The sequence below is a fragment of the Gymnogyps californianus genome, chromosome 4 (assembly GCF_018139145.2).
Source record: "Gymnogyps californianus isolate 813 chromosome 4, ASM1813914v2, whole genome shotgun sequence".
NCBI classification, from domain to species: Eukaryota; Metazoa; Chordata; class Aves; order Accipitriformes; family Cathartidae; genus Gymnogyps; species Gymnogyps californianus.
Genome location: NC_059474.1, coordinates 67320099 through 67332915, shown reverse-complemented (window position 1 = coordinate 67332915; position 12817 = coordinate 67320099). Strand labels below are relative to the sequence as shown.

Below are 12817 nucleotides of genomic sequence, written 5' to 3'. Positions count from 1 at the left end.
TGACTGGCAAAGTAGACAAATATTTGACTTTGACTTACTCAGAAATAAAGATTGGTGCAAGGGGCAAAGGGCAAAACCGTCAGGACAGCATAGCTGTAATCTGCCTCAGTCAAAGAGGAGTAGCATTTCCCAGCAGAAATGTGGAGACCCCTCACACTGAAGGCGGTAGCAGGGAGGTTGTATCTAGATTTGTCATGCTGACATTTCACAAATTATTCGCATTTTTTTTCAGCAATTCATGGGAAAAAAACCACTGCGTTTCTTTAAGAATTTCAGCCTTAAATGCCTGTCACTACTGCTGAGCTGAAAACACATACACAAATCCAGCTGTTACTATGCATGCCAGTTTTCCTAGTTTTCCTTTTGCCTTGTATGTTATGTGCTTCCTTTTTAAAATATTTACACCATATCCTGTTTCCTTAAAGTCAGTAGATATAAATATTTCTTTCATTGTTAAAATAAATACAAATAATCTTGCATATCTTTTCCACTTTTGATGTTTTAGTTCCCTTTTCAGCTGATGTAGAGAATTTGTCATCCAGAGAAGCTTTCCCCAGACACAGGGTGTGGCTCTTCAGACTTAAGCTGTACAGTCCTGTTGCTGCTTACTTAAATTGAATCAGCCAGACTAAATTGAGCCAAAGTATTTGTCTTTACAGCTCTTCCTTCTACATTTAGAATGAAGCATATTTGTAGAGCTGGAATAAATACAATTTATCCAGTGAGCTCCTGGCTGGAGGGTGTTGATACATGGTTACAGAATTCTCTTTGGTGCTAAAGATTTGAGAGGAATTGAATTCTTTAGTAATTTTTCAGGTGTTTATAAAACCTCCATGGTGTCAGTCTCTCAAATTTTTTTTTAGTTTTTTTTTTTCCTCTGGAGGTTGGAGGACAACTATCTTGTGGATAAAGGTTTATTTATATAATTCAATTTTTTTTAATTGTAATTTCATCATAAAGGACAATTATTAAACACTTGTTGAATTCTGTCTATAAAAGTTCAATCATTATTCATGTTTCTTCTGGTGGGAATGTATCTTCTGCTTGTTAGATTCAGAGGTGGGAGTAGGGGTTGGCGTAAATTACTTTTCTAGGCCTGTGTGATGGTAATGGGAAAGGGATTTCTCTATGGATCACAATTTATATATTCTAGTCCAGTAGCTTGATCTGACTGAAGAAGTATTTCTTTGGAAAGAGGAAACTTCTTTGGTTACAAATATTTGTCAGAAATATAAACCTATTTTAAAAGGTAAATATGATGGGTGTATGTGACATTAAAACACTGCACCAGCAGACAGCAGGAGATCAGGAAATTGATTTTTCAAATAGATGTGTTTCTCTCCTTTCCCTTTCAACACCCCATGTTCACATTTTGGCTTGCATTTTTGCCCATTCCTGTGAGTTTGTGCTTCATTTTTGTTCTGCTTGTAAACCACATTTTTGTGCTTTCAGCTGTGTGATTTTGAAGTGCTTTTACCATTAATGGTCTTGCAAACTACTGTTAGTCATGCCACTTCTGTAACACAATGCATATTTAGTAATATGTACTAAATTATGTACTAACTACATTTCTCTGTTAGAAACGTCTTTGTGTTTTTCAAAAAACTTCATCCATTCAGTGTCCCAAGATTTCCTCAATTGGGAGGGGGGAAATTTTATGAGAAAAGACTGCTTTTTTTGTAACAAGCAATTCAAGTTTTGAAGCACTGGATCATTGAGCATTTTACATACTTGTTTGGGTTTCTTGCAATTGAAGCCAGTTACAATTTAATTCTCCTGGTGCTGCCGCGTGAATTACGTTGTCCTCTGATCTTTGGTCTGACAGTGAGCACAGCCTTTTTGAGCCCATCGGGAAGCAGTCATGCCCAGAGTCATTTGCACATCGTCTCAGAAAGCTATGGTGAGAATGCAAGTGAATGGATTCTGTTGAAACAGACATGCAATAATGCTGTGGGTCACCCTACTAAAAAAGAAAATGTAATGTTGTCTTCCAGTTATATTTATTCTGAGACTACTTGCACAACATTTTTGCTTTTCTCTATTCCCTTGTATTCCTGCTTGTAATTCTAAGCCATTAGAAGTATTTTTAAAGGACTGAGTACAAGTCCAATCCACTCCTATCCAAATATGCGCTACTCTGCTGTGTATAGTGATATATTTTGAACAAAAGCAGTGCAACAAGACAACCTGATAGCAGTCTTGAGTTGTCAGAGGAGCACCAATAAGTCACTTTTTGTTCTAAATAAAGGGAAGGCAGTGGAGTTACCAGCAGAACATGGGCAATGTTTGGCTAGGAAAGCGTGTTGTGTTTAGAAATAAATAGGATTTAACACATTTTAAACATGTTAATTGAAACATCCGGAGTTAACAAAATAACATTTTTTCTAAAATGTTCCTAAAGCAGTTTTTCAAAATATATTTCGCTTTTTGGGGCGGAGGCGGGGGGGGGAGGGGAGAATTCAAGGAAACGTGAAATTCCTTTGGTGTAAGCCTTTGTAGTGTTGGCTATAATGATAAACCTCTTCAAGGTGTTCTAAGTTTTTCACATTTTCAACTTCATGCATAGAAGCTCACAGCATCAGGACTAGCAAGAGAGTTGTTACTTGAATGAATGACTACATGTTTGGCTATTTTTGCTATGGTACGCTTATATGCAGCTTTGCTAATACCATCTTCCTTTGAAAGGCATTTTAGGAAATATTTTGAGGGACTGAACAGTTCCTTTAACACCAAGTGCAGCAAAACAAAGAATGGGTAAGACAGAGTATAGACGCTTAGTGGAAAGAGAAGCAGCATTTGTCGTACACTAGTTTGACAAACCAAATTTTGATCCCTAACTTACTGGAATGACTGACATGCCTTTTCATATGCACAAGTTCTACTGCTAATGAAACTCTAAAAAAAAAAAAATCAATAACCGTTCAGAATTTTTTTTGTCTTTAAATTTCTAAACTAATTGAATCCCGCTTAAAGCTATAAAAAGTTGCTGTATGCTCTAAGTATAGATATTCTTTGGAATGGTATTGTGTGATTTGCAAGTTAGACCACAGTGGACCTGCAGCATTAAAAATCCCATGCAAACCATTTAGTTATTTCAGCTTTCCCTTAATAGTTTTTTTCACACTAAGTGGGCAAAAAACTGTTATCATTCATTGCAGCATATACATTAATTTTAATTCTGTAGGAAACAAAGACTGTTTATTTTAGCATGTTTGCACCTTGGGAGCTGCTTTGTTGACTGTATTACGATAAAGCCCTAGAAAAATAACCATTAGATTGTACTTTTAGGAAAACAGAAGATTTCCATGAACTTGGTTTTAAAAATACTTCCCTCACCCCATAATGTGTGGTTATTTGGGATTGGTAAGTTCTAGCAGATCTTTATTCTTTGTTGGATACAGTTTTTCAATATGTTTTTTTCTTCTTGTATATTTTATGTGTAGCCAGTCTGGACTATTTGTAGGGAGAAGGAGGACTTCCAGTATTCACTGCTGGAATATAGCAAGCATCTATGTAAATCTTTCTCATACTTGCATTTATCTGGCTTTCAGGTATAAGTGTAGTTTACTATCTTTTACAGTAAGCTAAAGTCTGTCTTGGTCTGTGACTGACAGGTGGAAGTCACAGCGGTCAGGTACACAGCGTGTGAGCAGACTGAGAGGCTGGCATTAGCCTGAGCTCCAAGATGGAGGTGCGGTTGCTCCACCTCCAGCAGTTTATCTGATCCCTGGTACTCATGATTACTCCTGTGTATTCTTGCCTGGGGAAACTGTGCATATATGAACATGTGGGAAAGCATCTATGGAAATTTATACCTTTCTTAAAGTTCTTTATTCCCCTCCCCAATAGCCATTTACAAAAGATTTTAAGGTGCATTTCTAAGGGTACTCCTGCCATCTTTTGTGCACAGATCTGACCCTTCCTTTGTAGAATTGCTCTGCAGACCGCAAAAGGATGATGCTGCATGCAGTTATATCCCTGTGTATTTCCCAGCTTCTGACATAAGACCTGTCGTTCTCTCCTCTCTTACTCTCAGCTCAGATGTTAGACTGGATGGGTTAAGGGGTGAGGGGGAGGCTTTGAATCAGAACAGAAAGATTCATTTTAGGCTCTGCTAAACCACAGCATTTAACTCTAACCTGCTCAAAACAGCACTGCAAGGGCATTGCGGGCATGAGTAGAGCAGTGATGGGTAGGCAGAGCTTGCGGAAATGGGACCCAGTTTTGGGGGCTTTGGGTGTGAACTTGTGCCTCACAGAACATCTCTGCCCGTGTCCAGCAGTGCTACTGGCATAAGTGTCCTGAAAGCTTTCTCACAGCTTTTCCTGTGGAAACGATAATGAGTCCTCTTATTAGTAGAGAGAGTTATTAAGCACAGAGGAATAAAACCCGTTTTAGCAAAACTTCTCTTAAATTTGCACGGCCTTTTGAATCCAGTTATTACTGCCTCTTCGGTTAACTAGAAGCAGCGGTTTCAAGTACAGCTGAAAATGTCTCTCGTCAATGAGAGCAGATTGTCATTGCAACGGTAAGGTAACAATAAAAGGATTTTGGTGATGGCTGGAGTCCTTTGGCTTTTGGCTGCATAACACAGTGACACAAATGCTGGATACTGCATGTGGCACTGTAGTGAGGATCTTGCTGTAAGGGCGCTGGCTGTTATTCCTGGGTTAGCTGCCATGACAACTGCGCTGCTGGTGAATGCCCTGTGTGGGTGTTCTTGCAGAGAGCTGAGGGTCATTGATATTCTGAGTGTTTCTCAGAATACTGCAGGCAGTAGAGAGCCCTTCCTGTAGTTCTGCCAATGTTTACTATTATCACAGTGGGTAAAATATGCAAATGGTGTTGACAGGTATCTGGGAAGGAAAAAAGCTAGTTTCCCTAAAAGCAGTTTTTTGTTTTACCTCTTTAATTACATGGTTTTACCAAATGGTTCTAACTTTCTTAGCTTCTACATAGCCTTTTATTCCCAGATCTCATTTGGGTGTGTTAAAAAGAACAGGGAAACAATTATACAGTAAAATTTTAATCCGTTTACATTTTAAAAAATAGCTTGCTACCTGCAAACACTTTTTTTTTTTCTTACAAGGGAGTTAGAATGAGTTTGGTGGGATTTCTTGCTGTGGCATTTTTGGTTTTAATTGTTTTTAAAGCAGACACTTGCTCCACTACAGGCTGACTTTTATTGACTTTTGAAGAGTGAGGTTTTTTCCAAGGTCTTTCGTTTTGTGTTTTTAAAGAATGTCTGAAACATTTTTCTTTCTGATATCCCCATCCTTCTCGAAATACATTGTAACATTATTACGGGGAGAATTAAGAACAGACAGAGCTGCAAAGGGCATGGAAGGGACTCTATATTGCTTTTTTCTTTATTATGGAATACCTTTTAATAAAAGGAGGAATTCATTTTTTTTAACAGGACATTAAAACATGGAAATTAAATGCCTCAGGGTATGAAAAAATAAATTTGTAGATGCAATCATTTTAACTCAACAGATTTTCCCACAGCAATTAATGTAAGAATATAAGAAGCTTTGATATTTGAGTAGTGTTTATAGCTGGTCTTGTCAAAGTCATCAGCATGCATGTGTAGTTATAGGCAAAAATACAGGTGTTAAATGTAAGAGAAGGTGTTTTGGAGGTGAGAGGCAGTCATATTTTACATTCTTGAACCTGAGGTTTCCTGCACTGCTGGGAGAACTGAAGTACTTGAGAACTGGAGTGTTTCTGTCATTATAAAAGAACATTATGATATCACTGTGAAAAGGAAAACACAAACTTACTAATTGTTGCTAGCTAACTGAAGATCTAGTATTTGAAAGTATTGCATTTGTTTATTTTGCTTTGTATATTTTGCTGTCAAGGTGACATGCTTGCAGGACTTCTTTGGAGATGATGACGTCTTCATTGCATGTGGGCCTGAGAAATACCGGTATGCTCAGGATGACTTCGTGTTGGATCACAGTGGTAAGACTGTACATCCTAAACCCACTGAAATAGTCAACTTCATTGAGAATTCTGCCCCCCCTCCCTGTTCAATCCTCAAGAATTGTGTGATTTAGGAAAATATACATGGGAATATATTTTCCTATGAATTAGGAAGTTTTTCCAAACCGTCATCTGGATTCTGTAAGTCTGTTAAAATGCACTGACAAACCTGATCTATTTTCTTGGAAAACAGACCCTGTCCCTAAAGTTACATGGAAAACAGCAATGAATTTTAAAAGGTTCAGTCATGGATCTAATGGATCTAAAATCTGTTAAAAATGTTCACTTTTGACATCTGTGACTATAAGATGATTTCCATATTGCTGTCTTCATGAGATTTTTGAAAAATCACATATGTCACCATGCTCATTTCAGGTCTTGAATTGTCCTGCTAGACAATTCATACATTCCAGTCTTGTCTGCTGTAGACCACGTGTTGAGCCTGTTTATATTGTGAGGTTATAGGGGGTGTTGGGTGGGGAAGGAGGTAAGACAAACTGGGACTTTGTGCCCATGCTGTCTGCCATTGATAGATCATGAATTTAACTTGATTTACGAAAGTTGTTTTTCAGTAAGAGAAAATTTGTAATGTAAGTTCAAGGAAAAAGCTCTCTCCTCTACCAGGGAGTTTTAGAATTCGCTTGGAGTATCAAATCATATATATGTTGGTTTTTTCTCCATGTTCATAGAATCATAGAATGGTTTGGGTTGGAAGGGACCTTTAAAGGTCATCTACTCCAACCCTCCTGCAATAAGCAGGGACATCTTCAACTAGATCAGGTTGCTCAGAGCCCCGTCCAACCTGACCTTGAATTGTTTCCCGGGATAGGGCATCTACAACCTCTCTGGGCAACCTGTTCCAGTGTTTCACCACCCTCATAATAAAAAATTTCTTCCTTATACCTAGTCTGAATCTACCCTTTTTTAATTTAAAACCATTACCCCTTGTCCTATCACTACAGACCCTACCAGACATGTTTTTTCTGTCTATATTGGTTCACCTGTAGAATCACCCTGTGATTTTCTTTTATGAAAAAATTAATCTGTGGTAAAGAAAACTTGCCCTGGCAAGAATCATCAGATTATTTGAGGAGAGCTTCAGGTTGTGAATAAGAGGGGGGTTTTTTTGCCTTGCTCTCAGGTAACTGAAAGCAAAAGCACCTGCTGTTTTTCTGATTTTTACAAACGCCATAATTTCGATACAAAATCTTCAGTTACATCAAGAAGTATAGGTATATATCTAACCACTGGTCCATACATTTGAATGGATGGAGGATTCAGCTGGCTCCCATTCTGTTGTTTTTGCCAGCATGCTACTTTTCCAGAATTGCCTGATTATGTTGATTCAGCTAGTGTGGAGGTGACAAGAAGGGTATTTTTTTAACATAGTTTTACACTAGCAAAGATATGATTTTATTCTTATGCAGGAATGGAAGAGCATGGTTGTATTAACTCACACTGCAAATCTCAGTCTGGGCAAAATCATAATTTCCCTTGCAGATTTTAAGGCCGTAAGTTTGCTTTTTGCATTACACCATTTACACAGTAATTGGGCTCGTTTCCTTTCTGAGAACCCAGTGATGGAGGGGTTTTTCTTCCTTTGTCTCCAGCTTTGGTGGTCCCTGCTTCCTCTAATAACTCTGGAGGTCTTAATGGAGAAAAGGAGGTTAGGTACAGAGTGGAATATGACTTGACTGGCAGGGCATGCAGCTCTACTTACTATTTTTGATGGTGACGTGGCATCATAGTGATGGCATTGACATCATAGTGATGAATAACAGGGACAAAATTAGGAGGGAAATTTATATGATTCTATTGGGAGTGATTTGCAGTGGATGCTAACTGTAGGAATTAAAATGTTTCCAAAATGTCAATGCATGTATGCCTATTGATTCCTTTCCCATTTAGGTTGTCCTTTATTTAATGATATATAGCTGATGCTAAATGGCAGCAATCTGTTGTCTCAGCCTTTTGGAAACAATAGACGTTTTTCACCTCTTTAAAAATTGGTCACAACATCAGTTTCTTGCAAAAGAAGGTAAATGGGGCTTGCTGTGCAGTTGCCCTATATGAAGCTGCCATTACAGCGTGCAGGATTTCCTGAATTATCAGAACAGCTTTGGCATCAGCTGACTCCTTTACTCTTTCAGCTGTGCGTAGGTACAAACTTGAATTATGGTAATAATCCAGCTTCAAGACATGAAGGAATATTACATGCAGAATGTTACATACAGTGTTTGAGTAGCTCAAATATGTTTGTATGGTATGTAGGTTAAAGTTCTGAGAAGCTCTTATAAATTTGTTTCATTCAGTTGGGCAAGCATGTTTAGAAGATACTGATGTTCTTTTTCTGGATAATAAACAGCAACAGTAGTGTTTGGAGGAAGCCTGTACATCGAACTGTTGTCAAAACTCTCTCTGCTCTTTGTAGAATGCCGTGTTATGAAGTCCTCTTATTCCCGATCATCTGGCATGAGACATACTGGGTCCAAAAGTCCAGGACCTTCACGTCGAAGCAAATCACCTGCCTCAGGTACGGCTTCTAGGAAAGTAAAGTAAAATACATGAAAGTTAGAATTTGTTTAATGGGGTGAAAAAACTGTTGACTCTGTCTGAAATACAAGTGCCATGCTTTGTTTCCTGAGGGAAAAAATGTTTTTTCAGTTTGTTTCATAGATTTAATACTAATTTATAATAAAATTTGCATTTATTTTTGAATTCTGAAAAAAAATGTGGTTTCTGTTTTTTAATTAACAGGCACCAAAAGTTTCAGTTTATGAACATTGGAATAATTTGTGCTAATTGTACACTTGGGATGTGTTTTCAGCATGGCACTTGATTTTCTTGAAGACTATTAACTACAGGATGGTTATGTGGTTAAATTCACGTTCATTGAACTAGAGTATACCCTTAAGTGTTTTGAATTTGAAAGGTTTCTCCTATATAAGCCAAATATTGTCGGAAATACAGGATTCTACTGTTTCAAGTAATTTTAGGAGATGTTCTGGAATGTTATTGCCCATTAACAGAGAAATTTTTTTTTCTTCTTCTTGTGCTTCCTGTAATTTCAAAGAAAGGTTCACATTATGTGTTTGCCAGCAGTTTGGCTGAGCACCATATGTTCCAACCATTGAGTCTTTTATGCAAATAAATAGAAGGGAAAAACTTGGTTTTTTCCTTTTTTTACCTCTGCATTTAATTTCTAAATACAGTAAAAGTTAATTTTTTTTCCCTCAGACCTGGAGAAGTAGCCCTGAAATCAAACCATTGAATATGTAAATATACGATGCTCTGTTTTGTGTGTAACTATACATGTAAGCTCCTGTGCATGTATTCAAAACTGCAACATGTTCCATATTCTCATCGCCATATCAATATTTGTTTTGCTTAATTGGTGCTGGTTAAAGTAATTTTATGTCTTTGAGTTCTTTCAAAGTGGAATATTTATCATCTGTTTATAAAGGTTGAATATTTAACTGAAAAGCTTCAAAGAAGGATCGCAGTAACAACAAAGAAAAATCTAGCATGAAGGGCAAGTTTCACAACTGATCTACATGTCATGCAATCCTGTGAACTCCAATGAGATAGCATGGGATATCTATCAACAGTGAATTTTATGCAAAGTATTTAGAAATCAGTGCTATCATTTCTTTACTTATTTCTACTTGGACACCCCTTTGGTTAGGTTAATTTGAAAAATTTATCTAAAGTGTCTGGTATTTATCCTTCTATTTGCTTGCCATTTTTTTCTCATGTAGTCTTTACTTACCTTTATTTACCCTTCTTCCTTTCATGCATGTTCAGAGCTGTTTAATAACTTCTTTCCTTAATGTCTTTTTCCTTTGTGTCAAATATATGAGTACAGTAAAGAGGGGTGGCCACTACTCCAGTGCTTATTCTTCAGCAAAATCCCCAGGTGAGCCATTACTATTATGGCTGTATATCACTAGTGTGTCTCCTCCCTCTCCATTTACCTGTATTCTTTTCGCTGTATTTGTGAATATTTTCAAGCTTGAAACACAGGTTTTGCATTTGGTGAACCAGAGACATAATGGGTGTTGGTTTTTTGTTGAAGTAGATCGTTTGAGTGAAATAATATAAATGATGCTTTATAGTTGTTGGACATCTGCTAATGGTGTCAAAGTTAAATTTGTAAAGGTATAATTTGACTACAAGTAGAGGAGTATTCTGAGGAGCAATACATTTGTATGTGTATTCTAAAGCATATTATAATAGAAAATTTCAGCCAGCGCAAAAAGACAGGGGTGAGAGTTGCTGAAAAAAGCAGTGCAAAAACACGTGTCAGTTTTTCATTTTATTTGCAGTTTCTTACCTTTCTTTGGGTTTTTGTGTTATTTCAGCCTAAGTTCTAAAACACCAAGAAACCTCTCTGAACCTTCAGTTCTAAAACAAGTAACATGTATTTTGATTAGCAAATAAGTTAAGAGTTTGCACCATACTAGAAGTTAACAATTTAAAAGGTATTCATAGGTTTTTTCAGTTTTCAATATTCCAATATGCTAAAGAATTGTAGGCTAATATGTACTACTTAAAGAACGACAGAGAAGAATTCTTTTTTCCCTGTATATTCAGGCTGCTATACATGTCAAAAGAAACCTCAAAAGAACTTACAAAACACATCAGAAGGGTAAATTTTGCATATACATGAACTAATCAGCAAATCAATAGCAGCAGACAAGTTTGTGCCAAAAATGAATACAGATTGCTTGTGTGTTTTTTGAGTTTAAAAAAAAACCCCAAAACAATAGTACTGCTGTCTGAAATAGCAGTGTTGTGGTTTAATCCCAGCCGGCAACTAAGCACATAGCTACTCACTCACTTTCTGCCCCCCATGGGATGGGGGAAGAGAAATGGAAGGGTAAAAGTGAGAAAACTCGTGGGCTGAGATAAGAACAGTTTAATAATTGAAAAAAAATATAACAATAATAATAAAAAATTGTAATGAAAAGGAAAATAACAGAGAGAAATAAAACCCAAGACAGACAAGTGATGCAAGTGAAAACAATTGCTCACCACCAACCAGCCGATGCCCAGCCAGTCCCTGAGCAGCGGCCCCCCTGCCAACCTTCTCCCTAGTTTTATTGCTAAGCATGACATCATATGGTATGGAAAATCCCTTTGGTCAGTTGGGGTCAGCTGTCCCGGCTGTGTCCCCTCCCAGCTTTTTGTGCACCCCCAGCCTCCTCGCTGGTGGGGTGGGGTGAGAGGCAGAAAAGGCCTTGACTCTGTGTAAGCACTGCTCAGCAATAACGAAAACATCTCTGTGTTATCAACACTGTTTCCAGCACAAATCCAAAACATAGCCTGTCGAGGTTTAACCCCAGCCAGCAACTAAGCCCCACGCAGCTGCTCCCTCACTCCTCCCCCTGGCCCCAGTGGGATGGGGAGGAGAATCGGGGGAAAAAAAGGTAAAACTCATGGGTTGAGATAGGGACTGTTTAAAGTAAAATATAATACTAACAATAATAATAATAAAATATAATAATAATAATTGTACTGAAAAGGAATATAACAGAACAAAGGAAAAAAAAGAAATAAAACTCAAGGGAAAAAAAACAGTGATGCACAATGCAATTGCTCACCGCTCACTGACTGATGCCCCAGCAGCGATCCACCCCTCCCGGCCAACTCCCCCCAGTTTATATACTGAGCATGACATTCTATGGTATGGAATATCCCTTTGGCTAGTTCAGGTCAGCTGCCCTGGCTCTGCTCCCTCCCGGCTTCTTGCACACCTGCTTGCTGGCAGAGCATGGGAAACTGAAAAGTCCTTGGCTTGGGATAAGCACTGCTCAGCAACAACTAAAACATCAGTGTGTTATCAACATTATTCTCACAGTAAATCCAAAACCCAGCACTGTACCAGCTACTAAGAAGAAAATTAACTCTATCCCAGCCAAAACCAGGACATAGCCCCACACTAGCTACTATGAAGAAAATTAACTCTACTCCAGCCAAAACCAGCACAAGCAGTTGGCTGACTCCCTATAGATGCAAATTTTTTACATATACACAGGGCCAATTCCAGCTTTTACTGTTGTTGCAGTTGTATACCAACTCACATGCAGTGGATCTCAGAAGATATTGGCAAAGCTCTATCTACAGACAGCTCTTTTAAATAGGATCCTCAGCAGAACATACCATGTGTTGTAGAATCATAGAAGGACAAAAGCTGGAAGGGACCTCTGGACATCATCTAGTCAGACCCCTGGCTCAGAACACCTCCCTTGTCCACCAAGCATACCTAAGATATTAGCAAAGAGCTAGAGTACTGTCAGTGTAGCTGGGATGTTCTTCCTTAGACACTTATGAGAGGGAAGAAGTTTATGTTAACCAGCCAATTTCACCGGTACAGTTTAGTGGGTCTGTCGATGCCTAAAAGGATGGTAGTGACTTAGAGACAGATAAGGATGTGTTATAGTGTAGGCCTCAATGGTCATGTTCAGGAAATAGTGACCTTTCTGTGAGCTGTATAAAAAGAATTTGTGAATAAACAAAATTTTTTCCTCCTGTAGTAATAGTTGGTCATTTGGAAGCAAATTCTACTGAAGTATCTCATTTTTGGTCCTGAACTTTACAGCTCAGTATTTTTTATAATGGCTACAGCAAATTGTGTACCTGAGAAGCGGAAAACAGTAAGATAGCATTCACTAGCCCTTTTTATCATCACACTTGCAAATTCTTTATAGAACAAGGATATGCCAGGTTTCAAGAAGGTTATCTAAAACAGTCATGAAAAGAAGTCTGCAGGAGGGACATATATTCCTAAATACTTTTAGCTTCTTAAAAAAACCACTTAAATAATTTG

General features: G+C 37.9%; 1 protein-coding gene across 2 annotated transcripts in view; it reads left to right on the top strand.

The window, feature by feature from the left end:
- Positions 1-12817, top strand: part of DCLK2 (doublecortin like kinase 2) — a 94581-nt gene that overhangs the window by 42244 nt on the left and 39520 nt on the right. The window contains exons 3-5 of one of the 2 annotated variants that reach the window (XM_050895407.1): positions 5865-5967; positions 8420-8521; positions 9854-9904. In XM_050895407.1, the coding sequence (XP_050751364.1) occupies positions 5865-5967; positions 8420-8521; positions 9854-9904 (256 nt within the window). The remainder of the gene's footprint in view (positions 1-5864; positions 5968-8419; positions 8522-9853; positions 9905-12817) is intronic. The other variant, XM_050895408.1, reaches the window with a different exon arrangement.